This window comes from Pseudopodoces humilis, chromosome 2 (assembly GCF_049639895.1).
Source record: "Pseudopodoces humilis isolate 2021_Gansu_Grassland_sample_001 chromosome 2, ASM4963989v1, whole genome shotgun sequence".
Classification (NCBI taxonomy): domain Eukaryota; kingdom Metazoa; phylum Chordata; class Aves; order Passeriformes; family Paridae; genus Pseudopodoces; species Pseudopodoces humilis.
In genome coordinates this window covers 1,884,956-1,904,377 of record NC_142201.1, presented here as the reverse complement: position 1 = coordinate 1,904,377, position 19,422 = coordinate 1,884,956, and the positions used below count along the sequence as shown (strand labels likewise).

General features: G+C 42.7%; 1 protein-coding gene across 2 annotated transcripts in view; it reads right to left on the bottom strand.

Annotated features, from left to right (window-relative positions):
• Positions 1 to 17,397, bottom strand: part of DOP1B (DOP1 leucine zipper like protein B) — a 40,990-nt gene extending 23,593 nt beyond the window's left edge. The window contains exons 1-11 of one of the 2 annotated variants that reach the window (XM_088051788.1): positions 17,085 to 17,397; positions 14,562 to 14,736; positions 8,250 to 8,431; positions 7,907 to 8,077; positions 5,650 to 5,839; positions 5,024 to 5,122; positions 3,914 to 4,037; positions 3,313 to 3,413; positions 2,765 to 2,879; positions 839 to 959; positions 280 to 399 (exon numbers count right to left, since the gene is read on the bottom strand). In XM_088051788.1, coding sequence (XP_087907914.1) covers positions 280 to 399; positions 839 to 959; positions 2,765 to 2,879; positions 3,313 to 3,413; positions 3,914 to 4,037; positions 5,024 to 5,122; positions 5,650 to 5,839; positions 7,907 to 8,077; positions 8,250 to 8,431; positions 14,562 to 14,699 — 1,361 coding nt within the window. In that variant the 5' untranslated portion in view covers positions 14,700 to 14,736; positions 17,085 to 17,397. Of the gene's footprint in view, positions 1 to 279; positions 400 to 838; positions 960 to 2,764; positions 2,880 to 3,312; positions 3,414 to 3,913; positions 4,038 to 5,023; positions 5,123 to 5,649; positions 5,840 to 7,906; positions 8,078 to 8,249; positions 8,432 to 14,561; positions 14,737 to 16,935; positions 17,056 to 17,084 lie in introns of those variants that run through there. The other variant, XM_088051789.1, reaches the window with a different exon arrangement.
• Positions 17,398 to 19,422: the final 2,025 nt, after the last annotated feature.

Genomic DNA, 19,422 nt, shown 5'->3' with positions numbered 1-19,422 from the left:
AGCCCACTTAGTATCTTTATTTTTCTTCTATAAAGACCTTTCCACTTCCCCTCCCAACCCTTTTTCCTTCCTCTGTTGAATTGAAAGGAATTTCTTTTGTTCCTAGGTTGAAATTTCCATCTAATTATTTACCTGGTTGCATTCCTGAATTATTTGTGGACACAACTTACAGATCTGGCTGGCTCTACCATGTGTGATGTCCCTTAAAAGCTTCAGTAAATATTATTATCCTGAACAGACAGCTCTGAAGTGGCATTTTTGAGAGCACAACATAAACACCTGAAACAATCTTCAAAGCATTTGGTCAGGTAATCCCAGAGGAAATCAGTGCTTAAGGATGTGATCAACAAATTCACTGTTTTGACAATCTCTGAAGCATTTTTGTTCTCTTTGATTGCACTGGAAGGGAAAGAAGAGGAAAAACAAAGCAGATGTCAGTGAGGATTCACATCACGTGAGCTGATGGACTCTAAAATCTCTTTTTCCCTTTATCTACAAGCTAAAAAAATGTTGATTTTTTTTAAATCAAAGACTAAATCATTCTGGAATAGCAGGATCATCTTTCAGATGATGGAAATCACAAAGCTGAGCTCTGTCAGCAGCCTGATGTCACCATGGTTACTCCACACCCATCACATGCAGCAAACTTCATTTTTATTCCCTGCTAATCCAAGAGAAATTCACTGTGTGTGAGGAAAGGGGAAGGCAAAGAAAAATCCCATCCTCTGTCCAGAAAGTCACTTTGTTAGAACCCAAAATTTCATTAAACTCCTTGTTTTAACCACTTAGCTTTAAAAAAATGAACCAGTTTCAGCTCAGAGTTGGGAATCTGTCATACCTTGCCAGGATGTTGCCACTTTGATTGTAGCTGAGTTTGAGATCAGAACCCAGGGTGTCTTTGCAGTAGGAATAAAAAGCTCTAAGAACTTCCAGGAACAGATCCCCAACAACCTGTGGCCCTGCAAGGAAAGGCAAAAAAGAATCCAGGAGTTGTCTACAGAAGAAGGGAAGAAATAATAATTTTGGTGGCCTAAACTTGGAATAATTAAAAAAAAAAAAGTATTTTTAGTTTTAACTCATTGCAATGAGCGCTTTTAAAAATGAAAATATAAAAGTTTAAGTGACTAAGAATAGCAGAAAAGGTCAAAGCTTGTTATGTTTGATACCTTTAAATAATTGTTGCATTGTTAAATCCATTTCTAAAGGGAGTGAAAGTCTTAATGGCTTAAGGCTCAAGGAATCCAACTTTGTGTGCTGACTGGAAAGATTAAACTGGATAATGCAGTTGAGCTAAATATCCCTGATTTAAAAGGGATTTATTATCCCTTTATTTGTACTTTGGATTAATGCAGATTGTCAGGCAGCCAACCAACACATCCAGTAGGGCAATGTCTCTCCTTTACTTTCTAGATCAGATTAATCAATACATTTATAATGGAAACAACCTCTTTGGCAGCATCACTTCCCACCCAAAACATTTTAAAAATTTTGTCAAGTCAGTTTGGTTTAATTTTTTAGTGCAGAAAGGTGATTTTGCCCTTGAAATAAGGATGGGCAGAACCTCATCCTTCTGGTGCTGCACGGACACAGCAGGACAGGCACGGGAGAGGGAAGAGCATTCCAGCAGATAAACTCCAAGGAGCAGGAGGAATACTGACACAAGGGTGGAAGTGTTTCTTTCTAAGTGTCCCTCAGATGCCAGCTCAAGGCACACAATCCCAGAATCAGCAAGGTGGGAAGAGCCCTGCAGGATCATCCAGTACCACCCCAGCCCCACCAGCATCACTGTGTTGGTTTGACATTAACTGACATTTAAAGAAGCCTGAGGCTGTAGTGTGTGGCCTCCAAGCTCCCCAAAGAGGAGAATTTGTTCCCACAAAAGTTCGGGGTGCCTCAATCTAAACCATTACAATCACCCTCAAACCCTGTTCCCACATCCAGACTCCCCTGGGACAATTCCAGTGACTCCAAACCTCCCTGGGCAGCTCATCCCAAGGTCTGACCGCTCTTCCAGGGAAATTTTCTTTCCCAATCTCCAACCTGAGCCTCCCCTGGTGCCATTTGAGGCCATTTCCTCTCCTCCTTTCCCTTGGGACATGGCAGCAGAGCCCGACCCCCCCGGCTGTCCCCTCCTGCCAGGGACTTGTGCAGAGCCACAAGTGCCCCCTGAGCCTCCTTTGCTCCAGGCTGAGCCCCTTTCCCAGCTCCCTCAGCCCCTCCTGGGGCTCCAGCCCCTTCCCAGCTCCGTTCCCTGCCCTGGACACGCTCCAGCCCCTCCAGGGCTCTCCTGCACCAGCCACAACTGGAGCCAGCCCTCGAGGGGCCTCTCAGAGCCAGCACAGAGGGACAATCCCTGCCCTGCTCCTGCTGGACACACAATTCCTCACCCAGCCCAGTGGCCAGTGGCCTCTTGTCCCCCTGGGCACCCCTGGGCTCGTGTCCAGTCCCTGGAACCGGCACCCCCAGGGCTTTTCCTGCTCTCAGGACACCCTGTCCCCAGCCTGTAGGGTTGGGGTTGGCACAACCCCCAGCCTGGGCTGTGCTGACCCTCCAGGAGGGCACAGATTTGCACTTCCCTCCCTGGGGTCCATCCATGCTCTGCAGGGCTCTGTGGGACAGCCAGAGGGAACCTGGAGAGAGAATTTGTTCCAGAGCAGGGCCACTGCAAGGAGCATCCTCCTGCACACTCCCACACAACAGAGTCAGGATTAGGACTGTGCTGGGTTTTGTTAAATCCTACTGAGATTTGGGACAAAGACTTTACCTATTTCAGGTTTGTCCAGGAGGCTGATGAGGATCCGGAAGGGTTTGAGATAAGCCTGGTGCTGTTCCTCTGGGTCAGACTCTGGGAATTTCTGGTGCAGAATCACAATCAAGCTCTAGGAAAAGGAAAACATCACAATGTTACCCATCAGAGACAGATTGTCATCTCATTAAGGGCTGAAGTGTTCCTATATTTGATTTTGTTTAGGGCTGATGACAAATGAACTCAAATTTTCCATCCAGGGTAAACAACTCAATTCCATCTTCCCAGCATCTCTACTCAAGGGCTGATCTTGTCCAGAGAAACACTTTTAAATAATTCAGGTAGTTCAGCCAAGATGCTTCCCTTTGGTTTCCTTAAGATTCCATAAGCAATCCAATATTGGGATAAATGCAGCACAGAGGCTTTGAGATAGATGGAAATGTAACCACAGGAACAGGGAGGGAGGAACAAACCAATAATTAGGAATAATTCTGGACACAGTTTGAGCTAAAATGTAAAGGATCATGCATTTATCTGGAATATATCTGTACAAAATGAACACCAACCTCAACCAAGAGATCTTTAGAGTATTTTCCAAAGAAATACACAGCATGGTCTTCAGAAGTGGTGGAGTCTGGAGCAAAAGTGCCACCTTTAATATCAGAGCCTGCAAGAAAACGGAGGCAGGAGGAGCTCAGAGAGCAGCACAGAGCACTGAAGGGTTTCTACTGAATTCACACTGCATTTTTCATCTTTGGCATTTCAGCAGCCCACAGGTCCCAGTCTCAGGGCATCCAGATGTTCAGCACATCACATCAACCAAAACCAAGGCCAAATGCAGTGGGAATCACTATTTCTTCCAGAAAAATAAGGTTAAAACTAACTTTTAGTCCTTTTAGTCCATTGAACCACTTCACAACAAGCTATGGGTAGAACCAGCACTTATCAGTTACCCTGGGATTCAGAGAGAAATAAATTCACCTCTGTTTGCCAAAAGTTTCATTTTATTAAGCCACTTCATAAATAGCAAATAAACACCACTTTATCTAAAGTAGCTCCAGCTAAAGAATAGCTCCAGCTATTTCAACTTTAAACACTGATTTTTATCATTTTTTTTTTGCTCTCAAGCATCCAGAACATTGAAAATCCCTGGATTTTGCACAGTACCTAGCAGCCATGCATACAATCTCCTGTTGAGGGACATGTCTCTCCTCAGCAGTGTCTGAGTGGCTGCTGACAGGATATAAACCAGATCAGCCCTTCTCAGCAGGATGGTGCTTTCCTTGCTGTCCTAGGGTGGAAAAGAAAGATTTTTCAGCTGTTGGTAAGCACTGAAAGGAGTCAAATTGGTGATGGGTTGGGTTTTTGAAATGGGAATATTAATGTTTTGGGGAAAAGGTAACAAAGCATCAACAGGAAAATGTTTTGTGTGCTAAAAATGTCGAAGAATGTGACACAGTCTCAAGGGATCTGAGAAAAGTGGGATCATGGAGTCACAGGATGGGAGAGATCTTAAAGATCCAGTGCCACCCCAGCCATGGCAGGGACACCTCCCACTGTCCCAGGAGCTCCCAATGTCCAGCCTGGCCTTGGGCACTGCCAGGGATCCAGGGGCAGCCCCAGCTGCTCTGGCAATTCCATCCCAGCCCCTGCCCACCCTGCCAGGGAACAATTCCTGCCCAAGATCCAGCCCTGCCCTCTGCCACTGGCAGCCATTCCCTGGCTCCTGGCCCTGCAGCCCTTGGCAATTGTCTCTCTCCAGCTTTCCTGGGGCTCCTTCAGGCCCTGCAAGGCCACCCTGAGCTCAGCCCAAAGCTTCTCCTCTCCTTAAGACTTAAAAATCCTTCCTCCACCCTAAACACTGCCTGTGCTACAGGGAGGTGAGGAAACAATGGGAACAACTTTTGTTTCAAGGAGGATTTTCTTCCCTGGTCTTTACCATAAATAACTTCATATGGACAATTCTAAATTCTAAAATCCTACTTGAATAAACTCCATATTTTTTCCACATGAGCTGCTCAGGGCTGAATACTTCAAGCACATCCCAAACATCCCCCAAAAGCTCCTGTGAGATCATTTCTTCAGCCTTGGAAGCTGTAAAGACTCTGAGAAGCAGCAGAGTCTCCTGCCCTCCTCAAACTGATGGGGCACAAGAAATCCCAAAATTCACAGATTTGAAGGTTCAAAATTCAGCCATTTGGCAATAACAGAGGTGGGAGCTGGGCTGCTTGCACAGAACACACCTTCCATGGGAAAATCCCGTAATAATCCCCTTACCAAAGCTGTATAAAATGGGAAAAAGAAGAGGATTGCTTCCAGAGTGTTCCTCTGCACAAGGACATTGGAATCCAGCACTGACACACACAGAGACTTTATCTGGAAAAGGAAAACACAATATTTTATTTGATTTTGCTATCAAATGGGAGGGAAAATAAGGAAATTTGGCTACCTATGCACAATATTTTGTTTAAATAAGAGGATAATTACAATTTAACTCCTGCACCCAAAGTGAGTTCAAACAAATTTTTGTGGTTATTAAAAGAATTGTTAATATTGGGTTTGTAACAGCACAGAATGTCCCAGAGTTACAAGATGTAAAACCTCCCAAAATGCAGATATTAACCTAATTAGCCTTACACTTATTCCATCACTCAACACAAATTACTCCCTATAGAAGATTTCCATTTTACTGGAAAAATAAAAAGACACAAAATTTCAGAGCAGCAAACACTTTGGGAACTGCACATTAAACACTGAAACCAGAAAAGCTGCTCTTCAAATTCAATGGATGAAGCAATTTCAGAGCACAGACCTTTCAGTCTCTCCTCTCAAAATATTTTTAATTGCATGGCATCCTAATTTAATCCAGAGAAAGGGTTTATGGGGTGGAAAAATGAACTTACTGTGAGTTTATAATCAGTGCCAAGCATGAATTTCTGCTGTTTGCCAGAGAGTTCCCTGTTGATGTGGCTGACAACGAAGAGGGAAGCAGGGAGCCTGATGGAAGGGCTGCCCAGGACACTGCCCCAAAGAGCTCCATAAAACACCTCCTGGCCCATCAGCAGGGACAGCTTCACCAGCAGAGCATCTGTTCTGCACACACACACAGAAAAAAAACCTTTGATGGCTGATTTTGTACCACAGAAATGGAATTATATAGAGCTCACGTCATTTATTTGATGTTTTGCAGCTTTGTGTTATCGGGATTCCCCTTTATCACAGAATCTCGGGATGGTTTGGGTGGGAAGGGACTTTAAAAATCACCTTATTCCACCCCCTGCTATGGGCAGGGAACTTTCCCCTATCCCAGCTGGTGATGGATGAATCTCATTTTACAAAAATAATCAAACCCACTCAATTCTTTGTCACTAAAACAAAGTCTCTGTTCGCACACTGGAAAATTCTCCAGGAAATATTTGCAAATATTTAGCTCTGGCCAAACAACTGCAGCACCTCTGACTGCAGAATGTTTATTGTCAGAGGTGTGAAAAGATAAATTGGAAGTCATTTAAGCAGATGCTGAAGTCTGAAAGCCAATTTTATCAGTCTGGCAGCTGGAGGTTATCCTAAAAACTCCTACTTTCAAACCAACAGGGTTAATTTTTAAGGCACTGGATGAAGAAGAAGAAGAGATGGAATCCCCTGGATCCCTGAAGTGTCCCAGGCCAGGCTGGAAAGGACTTGGAGCAGCCTGGGACAGTGGGAGGTGTCCCTGCCATGGCAGGGGTGGATGGGATGGGCTTTAAGGTCCCTTCCAACCCAAACCATTCTGGGATTCCATGAGATAAAACAACAAATTGCACACAGGACACCTTGAAATGAATTCGAGCCCATCCCACTGCAAATCCTGTGACTGGAGCACACTCCCTGCAAATAACATTTGGTTATTTACCATAAAGGAGGAATTCACACCTCACATGAGGAATGCAAGATTGAGACAAGAGGAAAAAGCCCAGCTCAGAAGAGGAAACACCTCCCAGTGTGATGTTGTTTTCCATTTCTTTATTAAAAAAATCCCTCCAAGCAGTTTTCCTTTTCCATTTTCTGTGTGAGTGCACAAAGGCAGGGAAATTCAGAGCTGGAAATGGTGTCTGGGCTGAAGCACAAGCTCAGCACTTTGTTCACTTTCAGGAACAGCAGGAGATGGATTAATTTTAGTCCTCAATATTGAAGGTTCTGAAAACACTCAGTGGAGAGCTTCTCATGAAAAAAGAATTGAAAATTAACCTAACACCTCTCATGATGAGATATTCTTACCACAGAATCATTGCAAGGAGTAAATAAAAGAAAAACTCCCTCATGTAAATTTAACAAAAAACCTCATTAAATTAATTTTAACATAAATATTTCCCCAGATTTATGAGATATATTTCATATTTCAGCTCCTGTCAAATCCTGTTTGTTCAAGGCAAAGAGGAAAATGATGCCATCAAAAATAGGGAAAAAAAGGTGTAAAACAAGAGGTCAGATCTTGGAAGTTCATCTGCAGTTCCCATTAACTCCCTGCTCCATGTTTTTGTCAGATTATACAGAAATATTGGAAAGAATTCAGCTGCTCTCTCATGTTACAGAATTTAAATAGAATTTATCTCCAGAGCAGTGGTCTGGGGAGTCAGGGGAATTATTCAGGAGTCAGAGGAGCTTTAAATTTAAAAAAAAAAAAAAATAAGATTAAAATTTAAATTAAATTGAATTTAAAAATGTAATTTATTTTTTTTATTATTTTCTCTCAGCATTTCTACTTTTAACCATCCTTTTCCTCATCTCTTTTTTTAACTCTCCTTTTCCTCTTCTTTTGGAATGAAAACAGAGGGGAAAAGGTTTAAATTTTGAATTAAATTAAATGTATTAAAAATTAAATTTAATTTAAATTAAAAAAATAAATTTAGAATTTTTTATTCTTTTCTCTCAGCATTTCCATTTTTAACCATCCTTTTCCTCTTCTCTTTTTTTTAACTCTCCTTTTCCTCTTCTCTTCTCTTGGGATGAAGATAGAGGGGAAAAGGTTTTTCTACTTCAACATCTTTCCAGTTCCCACCATTCATCCCCTTTTAGAAGATCTCTTTTATTTATAGAAATCTGACAGAAACTTCTTGAGAATTCTCTAGAAAATCCAAATCCTGGCTATTGCTTCAATGAATATGGAATAATTAATATTACCTGTCATAAATTTCTGATCCTTCTTCCAAGCCAGGCAGCAGCCCAATGACAAAGGCCTGGAGACCAGGCAGGAGGGATTTTTGGAGAGGGAGAAAATATTTCTCATACAAGCCAAGGAGAACAGGTCTCACTGACATTGCTGCATTTGCCAGCAGAGGGAACAAACCAGAGCTTTGAATAAAAAAAAATAAAAAATAAAAAAAGACAAAAGGAGAGTTAATTATAATAGATTGAAATGGTTATGCCTTAAAAAAAAAAATAAATTCAAATTGCCTGTACAAAAATAAATCCTTGGTGAGCTGTTTTGTGCCTTAGAGAAAAAAATATAAATAAATCCAATTACCTGTACAAGAATAAATCCTTGGCAAGCCATTTTGTGCCAATGATTTTGAAGATTATTTCATAGGTTTCTAAAGCCTTTAAGTGCACCCCACTGGGTAGGGCTGGGTGCAAGCACTGGGATAATCTTTTACTGATGATCAATCTTCTGGGCAGCAGAGAATATTTCAGGTTACTCTGCAGAGCCTGGGGGAGAAAGGAGAGGAGAAGAAATAGTTACAATGTGAAATATCAAATATCTCATGGCTGTTTATTAAAGGTTGAGAAGAGTTTTAACTCCTAACTGTATTTGGTTCCAGCAGAACTCTGCAGCTGAGCTTTTATCTGGGATCAGCCATGGGAAATTTAGAAAAGCCTGCCCTGAGTCTGCTTAGAGGAGGGAAAAGGAAGTCAAAAACCAGGATTGGGACAGGGTATCCTTATCCCATCTCCAGAGGAAAAAGGGAATTGACAAGAAAAGCAGCTCAGCTTCTAGGGAATAAAGAAAGAATTAAAGATTTATCTTTCCTCATAAATTCTCACTTCATGTGTGGAATCATGGAATGGGTTGGAAGGGACCTTACAGATCATCTTGTTCCAACACCTTCCACTATCCCAGGGTTCTCCAAGCTCTGCCCAACCCAGCCTTGGACACTTCCAGGCATGAGGAAAACCTGTGGACTTTCCAAACCAAACCTTCCAACCAAAGCAGAGATGATTAAATGGGACAAAACCCTCTGATCTGGAATTCTCTGTGGAATTCACTGAGCTGAGGAGCTTGCTGCAATCAGGTGCAAGTTCAAGATGTTTAGGACAGGGAATACTTCAATGAGATTTGCTGCTGGGCCAGGTTTTAGGAATAAGTGTGCCTCCTTTCTTGGGAAAGGTGACTCCTTTTCTTCAGCCACCAGAGCATTTCAGCAGGAAAATAAATAAGTTTTCTCTTCAAATCAGAGAAAATTAAAAAGAAAATTTGCCAGCCAAGAGCACTTCAGGCTTTGCTTAACGTGCAAACACAAACATGTTCCAGAGAATGTGGACATTTGGGATATTTTCAGGATCAGGTAAATTCTTTTCTCTTCCCAAAATTAAATCATGGTCTCATCCTATGGAATTATTTTCAGCTTGAGGTTCTTCCATTTTGTTTGGAAAAGCAACAGAAAGCGGAATAACCCTTCCTGGAATAAACCTAAAGCAGGTCACTTAACCCTGAGCACTCCTCAGCAGGAAGGGGAGGAGAGAAAATCCACAGCTTTTAGTAAGAGCAGCTGGCAGGAATTTTACTGGAGAAGGAAAAAAAACCCAAAAGGTTGAGAGTTTATAACAACAGCAAACAGAAATGTCACCCCATCCTGGCAGACACACAGATGTCACTTAGAGCCACTTCATTTCCTTCCTTCCCTCCCCCAGCATGGGCAGAGCTGTGTTTAATGGATGAAAAAAAAACCCCAAAATCCAAAAAGAAAATATTATTTCACATATTTGTGCAGTTACCTTTTTTACACCTTTTATATTTGAGCCATTCTCCCATGTGTTACACGAGGAATATTATTTCAACATTAAAAATCTGAAGAGCTGTAAAAACTTTGAAGATTTCTGGAAAGCTGGACTTTGAAACTTTCTATTTATATTACTTGGCATGTATTTGCCCACACCCTCTCTGTATATTTATAGATATAAAAGGAGTTAATTACAAAAAAGCAGAACAGTGGTAATTGTTTTCCCTCTCAGTGTTCAGACTCAACAAATACCATCTTAATATTCCAACAATTTGAATTTAAATATCAGAAAATGGAAACCTTTTTAAATTAAATTTCACTGTTTATTAAGCATTAATAATGTTTAATGAATTATAATATTAATTATTTTTTAAATTAAAATTTGCTGTTTATTACACAGAAAATCAGCTCCAGCACAGAAATAATGGCATCTCAGCAAATCTCTGCTTTGGCTCCAACATTTCTTAAGGATTTGAAGGAAATAAGAACTCCCTTCCCCAAACACCATTTGAATATTTAAAATCATGGAACGGTTTGGAAGGGAATTTAAAGATCCAGGGATGGGCAGGGACACCTTCCACTATCCCAGGGTGCTCCAAATCCCATCCAAAATACCCTTGGACACTTCCAGGGATCCACAGCTGTGCCAGGTCCTCCCAGCCAGGAATTCCCTCCCAATACCCCATTTATTAAAAATTCCCAGTTGTTCCTGATCTCCCAGCAGATTCATGGATTTTAAACCCCATTCCAACATTTTAGAAGGCTCTAAAGAGCCCTGCCAGCAAGCCCTGGCTGCTGCTGCTGTGCTGGAAGGTTCAGGCTCTTCCCAGCTTCCCCAGAATTGCAGATCCAAGGATTTTAAAAGGTTTGAAAGGCATTAATTAGCAGAGGGATCTCACTGAAATAAGAGTGAGGTGGTAAGAGACAGATTTTGAAATGTTAATTCATCTCCTCCAGCTGACAGGCAAAGTCGAGAAGTTGGATTTTTAAATATCCTGAGCTTCCACAAGAGAAAAAAAGAGCAAAGAATCAGGATCCAGGAATGCTGGAATGATAACTTTGACTGGTAGAGGTGAATAAATTCAAGATCCCACCCCACACCTGTTTTCCCAACACTAAGGATGCTCAGAATTTCTCTGAAATTGAGCTATAAAAATACAGAATTGTCTACAAAAGGAAAACTTGTTATTTTTTCCACCTGTGCCTTAAAATTAAACCACAGGCACAGGAAAATATTTGCATTTCCTCAGTTCCTGGTTTAATTTCTTCTGCACTTGAAATCTGTTAAAAATAATGATAAAACTATGCAAATCAAGTAAAAAAATTTATTTCCATCACTAGAATTCCAGGAAAAGGCAGCATCAATTTTTAAAGATTATCTTCAATTAGGAAATACCATAATTCTTGTTTAAACAACAGTGGTTGTGAGGAGAGGGGGAGAAGAAGAACCTGTGATTCTATTTTCCACTGATTCATTTTCCAAGTAAAAAAAAAAAAAATCCAAGCAGATCTTCAGCTTCCATAGAAATACCATGAATAGAATTAATTTTAAAGTAGGAGAATTAATTTTAAAATTGATTGTAAGGAAAGTAGCAGCTGGAGTTGTATTAAAAAAAAGGGGGGGGGAGGTATATAAAATCCCCAATCCTGAGGATTTGTCCATTGGGTTTGGGGAAAAAAATAAAGGAACTTCTCAAAAGCAGAAATAAGATTTGTCTTCAGCATAAATCTGTAACTGAGCCAGCAGCTGGTATAAAACCCTGCATGTCTGAGTTTTCCTATGAAGCAAGTGCTTAATTAATGGCTGCATCCATTAAATCACTTTTCAGAAGAATCCTCCTCGTCTCTCCCTCAAGAACAGCCAGATTGGGACACTCAGCGTTGCTGTTCAAACCATGAATGTGCAGCTGCAAGGAGATTTGGGGTTTGTTTTCCTTTCCCCTCCAAGGATTTGGGTGAGATCAGATCCACCTCAAAGCTTCTCAGGCAAGAAAAGCCTTCAGAACCAAAAAGTCCCAGATTTATTTCCTGGGGTTTTTTTTAATCGCTTTGAAATTGTAGAGTAAAGATTAAAACTCAGATTTACAGAGTTGTGTTATATCCAAGGATAAAAAGCAGTTTGAAAGTGCTCTTTTAGAGCAAATAATATTAAAATTCCTGAATGGATTGGGCTGGAAAAGACCTTAAAGATCATTTTGTTCCAACCTTTGCCATGGCAGGGACACCTTTACTGTCCCAGGCTGCTCCAAGCTCATCCACACTGGCCTTGGACACTTCCAGGAATCCAGGAGCAGCCACAGGTGCTCTGGGAATTCTGTGCAGGAATTGGGAATTCCCACCACCACAAATTCCAAGGATTTTTTAAAAGCACTCCTTTCCTTGTTTCCTTACAAAACCAAAATCCAGTATTTTCTGCTCCTCAGTTCTTCATTTTGCCAATTGTGTCATTTAATTATTAATTCCCTACACCCAGAGTTGAAATTGATGGAAAACACATGCCTGTAATCTGGATAAATGCTAACTGTGCATTTGGATTTTCCTACCTTCAGCATATTTTTATCCTTTTAATTGCCTGAAGTTCCCCATACCTGAACATTTTAGATATATCTGCTATTTGTTTCTACTCTGAAAACAGTGACAGGCATTTTGGATATAAAAACAATGTTAAAAGCACCTGTTTCATTGACAAACCCATCTATTCTGAATCACCAGCTATTTTTAAGTTTAAAAGCAACATCCCTCCACCCCAGCAGTTTTTTTATCAAAATATGAAAGTGATTTCTCACTGAAAATGAAGCTGAATCCTCTTTAAAACATTGACATCCATATTTACTGCCTGTTTCATCCACCTGTTTACATCTGCCTATTTACATTCTTATTAGAAATACTACTTTCCAACATTTCTCATTTCCCATAATGATCTATTGTACCCACATTATCCAAAATAACTCCCCAAGATCTCTCCCTTAAAAGTTTGGGGTGTAAAATAAATGAGCAAATTCTGCCAATTCTCTCATGCTCTCACCTGCTACCTGCAGCTTTTGAACTCTGAAGGGGAGATTCATCTCTCCTGACCTCAGAAACCAAAAAAAAACCAGCCCAAAAAAATGGGTAAAAGTGCAGTAACTCCTCAGGCTCCCCATAAAACCCACGAGGAACACACACAATTTCAGGACAACATTCCTCTGACCTACTTCAAGCAAGAGATGAGTCACAAAACAAAAAAATAAACCCCTTTATTTCTCTGCCTGTCTAAAAGCAATTCAAGGTGAAGCTGTCTGGGCTGAAGTTGTGTCAAGTCACATAAAGCTCACCTCCCTGAAATGATAAAATCAAATCTCTGCAGATCTACAAACTGAGCATTCAGATGTTGCTTCCCTGGTCCTGAAAGTCCAGAAATGTTATTTTGAGCTGTAGAAGCAACAGAGAAACTCAAAAACAACTTCCAGTCTGTCCTGAGTAGAATCATTGAGGCTGGAAGAGATTTTAAGAATATCAAGGAGCCACAGAGAAGCAGCAGAGTTGTTCCTTTTCACCAAGCTCCATTTTTTATCCTCATTTTTAAGGAACAAGAGCCTATCCTGCTTTTTCCAGACTCTGGATTACCTGGAGGGTGACACCTCTGAGCTTTATGGAAATAAGAGAGTGGTTTTGTCTCAATAGTGCCTGTAGGAGAAAAAGCCTCAAAAAATATTACCCCCATATGGGCAAGAACAGATTTCACACTGCTCTGGAAAAGAACTTCAGAACTCCTTGATTTCTTGTGTTTTGTCCTTCCCTTTCTCAGCATTTTCATGTGTGATTGATCTCAGTTATCCCTGTACACAAGTGACCCCCAGGATATTTAATATAACCAGGAGTGGTTTGTAAAAACCATTTTATCACTGATCTCCTTCCTGCTCACCCACCTCCACCACTGACTGCAGGAAAAATGAGGATTTTCTGTCAGAACCACCTCCCCCAACCCTGATAAAACTCAACAATGATATTTATATTCGAGGCTGTCAGAGACCAAGCAATCCCAGGAGTTCAGGGAATGGTTACTGACATCTTATTTTCCTTTTGGCAACACCTTCCCCTGCCACATCCACCCTGATTTTCAGAGAACAGACAGGGATGAACACTGGGAATGATTTACTCCACCAATTCTTAAGCTCCTAAAAAGATTAAATCCATAAAACCCCGGAGCAGATGGACTGCTGGATCAGCTGAAAGCTTTTCCTTTGGTTTCTGCTCTGCTGCCACAGATTTTGGCAATTCTGTACCTGAATAAGGCTCAGGTGTGTGCTCAGCAGTTCAGTGTTCATCTAGGTCAAGATAAAAAGATCAAAGCCTACCTCTCACTCTCATTATTTCATATTTTCCCTTTTGAGAAGAACATTTTGAAGGCCTCTGATGAGAGCCAGATTCACAATGAAAAGGCAGAAACGTGGAACTTCTGTTCCAAAACAATATTTCAAATTTCCCCAAATCCAAGGGGAGGGCACAGCCAAGTCAATGTGACCTTTAAATAAAAGCTTTGACTCAGAAAATATTCTAAAACTTGTCACTTTCTGTTTTCTAGAAAAGCTTTTTACCTACTTTAGAGTGAGGGTTTCTTTGATGCAAAAATTAAATTAACTTAGCAGCATTAAGACAGCAAATACCATTTGCAGGAAAGCTCTGCTGGTTTCACCAGAATTTCTCAGTTTTATATAAAAAAAATACTGACTTAGCTCCTTCCATTATTTTTCTTGAGTGAATTTTCAATTTTTCCAAGTGCTGGAAGTGACAGAAAAGTTCATAACAATACAAATATCACCAAAAAAAGAAAGATAAAAATTCCCTTCACACTGTACCTTATTGAGTTTGCCAAGGGAAGAGATCAGATCTGCCCATTCACTGGATGATTCAAAGTTCCTCAAAGCTTTCTCAATGGCTGAAGAGTAATTCCTGTATCTGTAATCTCCAAGTAAATCCTGCTCTTCTGGATCCATCTTGGCTTCTCATAGCAAGGTGGAACCTCCTGGTAAACTAAAACATGCAAAGAGTTACAAAAATCCCCCAGATTTCAGCTCTGCCACACCTGAGATAATAAATACGGAGAAGCACTGACAGCACAATAAACAGGTCACTGGATCAAAATTTCAACACAAAACTAAAAATAATTCCCTGACAAAACAATTTGACTTCCCACTGCCTCTTCCAAAAGATTTTCAGTTGCTTTTTCCTCTTTCTGGACCGTGTTTTTCCTTCCACGCACGTGGATATCACAATTTGAGGATTCCAGAGTTTCCCTCCAAGCACTGACAAGGAGCTGGAATTCCCTTCATCCCCTGTGCTCTGCAAGGTCACCTGGAGCATGGAATGGGAAATATTCCCTTTCCAGAGGAATCCTGCTGAAGGGCTCTCAGCCTGCAGCAGAAGGAGCTCTCAGAGCTCTGCAGCTCAACTCGGCAGCAGCAGATGCTCAAGTCCAAGTCCAAGGTGTTGTGCCAAAATGCCAAGCCATGCATTATAATCTTCCCTGTATTTCAACAAAACATATCCATCTATTTTTATGTTTCAAAATCAGCTGTTCAGACCTGATTTTCCTGTGTTTTTCAAGGCATTTAGGTTAAAAACTCAAATACACCTGGTTTAGAACAACGGAGTCCAAGCATGGCTGGATTTTCCCTATTTAAAAATCCTTCCTTCTCTCCTTTGCTACCTCTGACACCAGTTCTGTTAGAGAACACTAAAATATTCTTCTAGAATAGTTTAAATATGCTTAGGTCAATCCCTGCTTCATCACTGATACAGAAATCACAGCTCTGTAACAAAATATTTTACATTTCTAAAGGGCATCTGCATTCAGTCTCCTGCTGTTAGGACACAAAAATAAACCCAATCCATCCTCCATGTCCTTTAAAACATTAAATATGTTGTAATAAACAACTTTAACTCCATCAATAGAAGGGGTTTGGTAGGAAACTCTCAAAAACAGAAAAATGCTGGATGAAATGAAAAAACAGAAAGGATTTTAAGTGCAGGTTTAAGGCACCTTTGCACTCCCCTGAGCAGGACTGAGGAATTGCCAATAAAACCACTCTGTGCCAGATCCACCTCCATGGAAAAAAATAAAATTATCACACAATGCCATCAGGGCCAGACTGGGTTGGTTTGTTTGGCTAGAGAGAGGATTTAATTTTGTCTTTATCAGGATGTTTGCAGTGCTTCTCACAGCAGAAAGAGTGAAATCAGGGAATAACATTTATCTGGGATCAAGCTCTCCTTGTTCCAAGAAAAAAAAAAAGAAACAAAGTCAATCCTCCCATAAAACCCAACAAAGTGGAAAAGCTGCAAGATACTGTCAGCAAAAATTAGGAGTAATCTGATACAAACACTGGGCAAGAAATGGAACCCTATTTCCCTCATCTCATCTGAAGATCTTAAACACGGGATTGTTTCTACTCCTGAGAACAAAGCAGGAGCTGGGAAGTTTTTCCAGCAGCTCTCTGCCAAGGACTGCTGCCAATTCCATGAGGAAGAGATTTGTCTGGATCACTTAGAATCAGGCAGCTGGTTTGCTGACAGGACACATCAGCTCTCAAGCTATTTAATTCGGATTTTTGCAGTGAAAAGACAGGTAAATAGTTGATTTCCACCCAGGAAAGCAGGGATGGAAGTCGTGATTTAGTGTGGATTGATATTCCTGCACCTCAGCTGCCAGATGTCAGCAAGGTTTGATAAAATTCGATAATCTAAATAAAGTAAATAGATCTTGTTTGTGCTTGGACAATTGTGCTTGGCAGGAAAATAAGTAATAATATAAAATAATTAAAAAACTGTACAAAACCCAGTGACCTTTAGGCACGTAACCCAAATCCCAGGTCACAAATTTCCTTGGTAAATCCTGATGTAAATAATTATTCAGCTTCCACCACTGATGGTGCCAGGCTCTTTTCAGCGGTCAGGACGAGGAGCAATGGCCATAAATTAAAACAAGAAATTCCACCTCAACATAAGGAAGAGCTTTCCATGGAGGTGGCGGAGCACTGGAACAGCTGCCCAGGGAGAATCACGGAATATGCCGAGTTGGGGAAGATCCATCAGGATCATCCAGTCCGAGCTCTGTCCCCGCACAATCCCCCAACAATTCCAATCCCCGGCAGCGCTGTCCAAACGCTCCCGGAGCTCGGGGCCGTGCCCGTTCCTTGGGAATGCTCCTGTCTGGAGCCATTCCAAACCCACCTGGACACCCTCCTGTCGCTGCTCCAGGGGAGGGTGATCCCCTTCCAACCCTGCCATTATGGGATCCTGGGATTGTGTCCTGGGCCAGCGCTGCCCCCTCAGCCGGGTCCCCTCCCGTCCCGTCCCGTCCCCTCCCCGCCACCGCGTACCTGCGCAGGGCCCCCGCACCTCCCGGGGCGCCGGCGGCGACGCGAGGGAGCCCGGGCGGAGGCGGCGGGGCGGGAGCGGCTCCCGCAGTCCCTATGGAGAGCCAGCCCTAAGGAACACCGCCCTATGGAACGCCGGCCCTACAGAAGCCCGGCCCTATGGAACGCCGGCCCTATGGAACACCGCCCCCGCCCGCGCCGCCAGGCCCACAGCGGGACCGCACCACCGAGGGCCGCGCGGGGAGCGCCGAGGCATCGCGGTGCGGGAGGGCTCCAGCTGTCCCTGTAAACCGAGGCCGCCGGCGTTGTCACCCGCTGTCGTTGTCACGCGCTGTCGTTGTCACGCGCTGTCGCTGTCACCTTTCTGCCGGTGTCACCCTCTGTCGCGTCGTGCCACGGCCCGCAGCGCGTCACCTGCCTCCTCCCCCGCGGGGAGATGGTACAGCCCGGCGGGCGGGCCGGGGCGCTGAGCGCCCCCTGGCGGCGCGGGCTGGGACGGCGGCTCCGCGCTCACCCCGCGGCCGCTGCGCACCGGGAGAGCACCGGGAGAGCCCCGGGAGAGCCCCGGGAGAGCCCCGGGAGAGCACCGGGAGAGCCCCGGGAGAGCCCCGGGAGAGCCCCGGGAGAGCACCGGGAGAGCACCGGGAGAGCACCGGGAGAGCCCCGGGAAGTGTCGGTACCGCGGCCGAGCCTCCCATGCTCGGAAAACAAGGACAACCTCACCTGTCCCCGCCCCGCCGGGAGCCGCCCTGCAGGTAAAGGAGCGCCAGCGCTTCCAGCTTCGCTCCTGGTCCAGCTGGATTTAGGAAAAATAAAAGCGTTTTTGGGAAATGTTTGTGGATTTCACGAGAGGTCGGATGTCGCATCCATAGAGGGCTCGAGTTCGATGTAAGGAGCCGTGTGTTTGCTTGGCAAAAAGTGATGGTGCTGGAGGATTTTTAGTCCTGTGACTGCAAACCGAAGGAACAAACAAACCAAATATAATCAAAATACCCTCGGGAAGTAAAATACAGGATCGTGCCCAAAAAGTAAATACTGTGGAAACACAGTATTTAACCTCAGTTTCTCTTCCTCTTCCCTTTTTTCTTTCTTTGCCATTTCCTCCCCTCTTCCCCTTCCCTTTTTTTTCTTCCTTCTTTCCCCTCTCTTTTCTTTTGTTTTTTTTTTTTTTTTTGGGTTTTTTTTTGTTTTTTTGGGTTTTTTTGTCTTTTAACATGCCGGCAGAAAATCCTGGGGGAAAAAAAAATCAAGGGAAATGTATTTATTCCGTTATTCAAGGTGAGAGAAGAGAAACTGTTCAGATTTGGATGGATACTGTTTCAGCAATGACCCCTGATAAGTTACATTAAGTATTAATGCACATTAAGCACAAAAAGTACATTAAGTGTAATGTTAATATACTGTTTTCTTTTCTTGGTACCACCTACCTCTCCCCTTCCTAGCTAGATTTTAGGAATTTAACCTTTATAAACTGCAATGCCACCAAGTTTCAATTCCTAAATTTTAGAATTATTCCTGGAAATGCTGGTCAGAGCTTCTAAGCATGTGCCTGAGCAAAGAATTGGTATTTCTAATGAGTTCCTTAAGACATAACATTTATGTTCTAAAATACAGTGTATTTTTTAGGATGTTTTCCAATTATTTTCTCAGGGGTGGAGCTGAATGATCTTTAAGTTCCCTCCCAACCCAGATATTCTGTGATTCCATGGTTCTCCTTCAGTGGTTGTGGCATGCCCTGAAAAGTAAACCACGTGTAGAAGTGTTGGACAGGACACCAGCCCATGATGATTTCATTATTATTTCATTCCTTCCTAACCCTTAAACTTCACATCTGAGAGCAACAAAACAATTCCCACACAACAGACCCGGGAGAGAAGCGGGGGAAGGCAGTTAAAAAAAAAAAAGGAGAAAGGAAATAAATAATTGATAAATTTGTGTTGGACAATGCAGGTTCTGTGCAGAGTCCCAGGGCACATTCCCTCTTTCCAGGGGCACACCCTTTCCTGACATGTTCTGCCTCTTGTTCCCACCTCCAGCTGCTGATTCTGATTTCCTGAGTCCCCCACCACAGCTGCAAAGGTGGGAAAAACATCTGTCCCCTGTCCTTCCTTCTGTTCATCCCATGGGAAGCTGTTCATGATCAACACCTCTGTGAGGAATGACAGTGACTCTCCAGCCTTCACCTCCTGCTTTGCTTCCTCACCCTGCCTCAGAGGAAGTCTGTGGAACAGAGAGCTTGATCTAAGAATTAGAAATGCACAGAAGTGTCACAGAGTGGTTTGGGATGGAAGGAATCTTAAAGATCCTCTAATTCCAACCCCCTGCCATGGGTGGGGACACT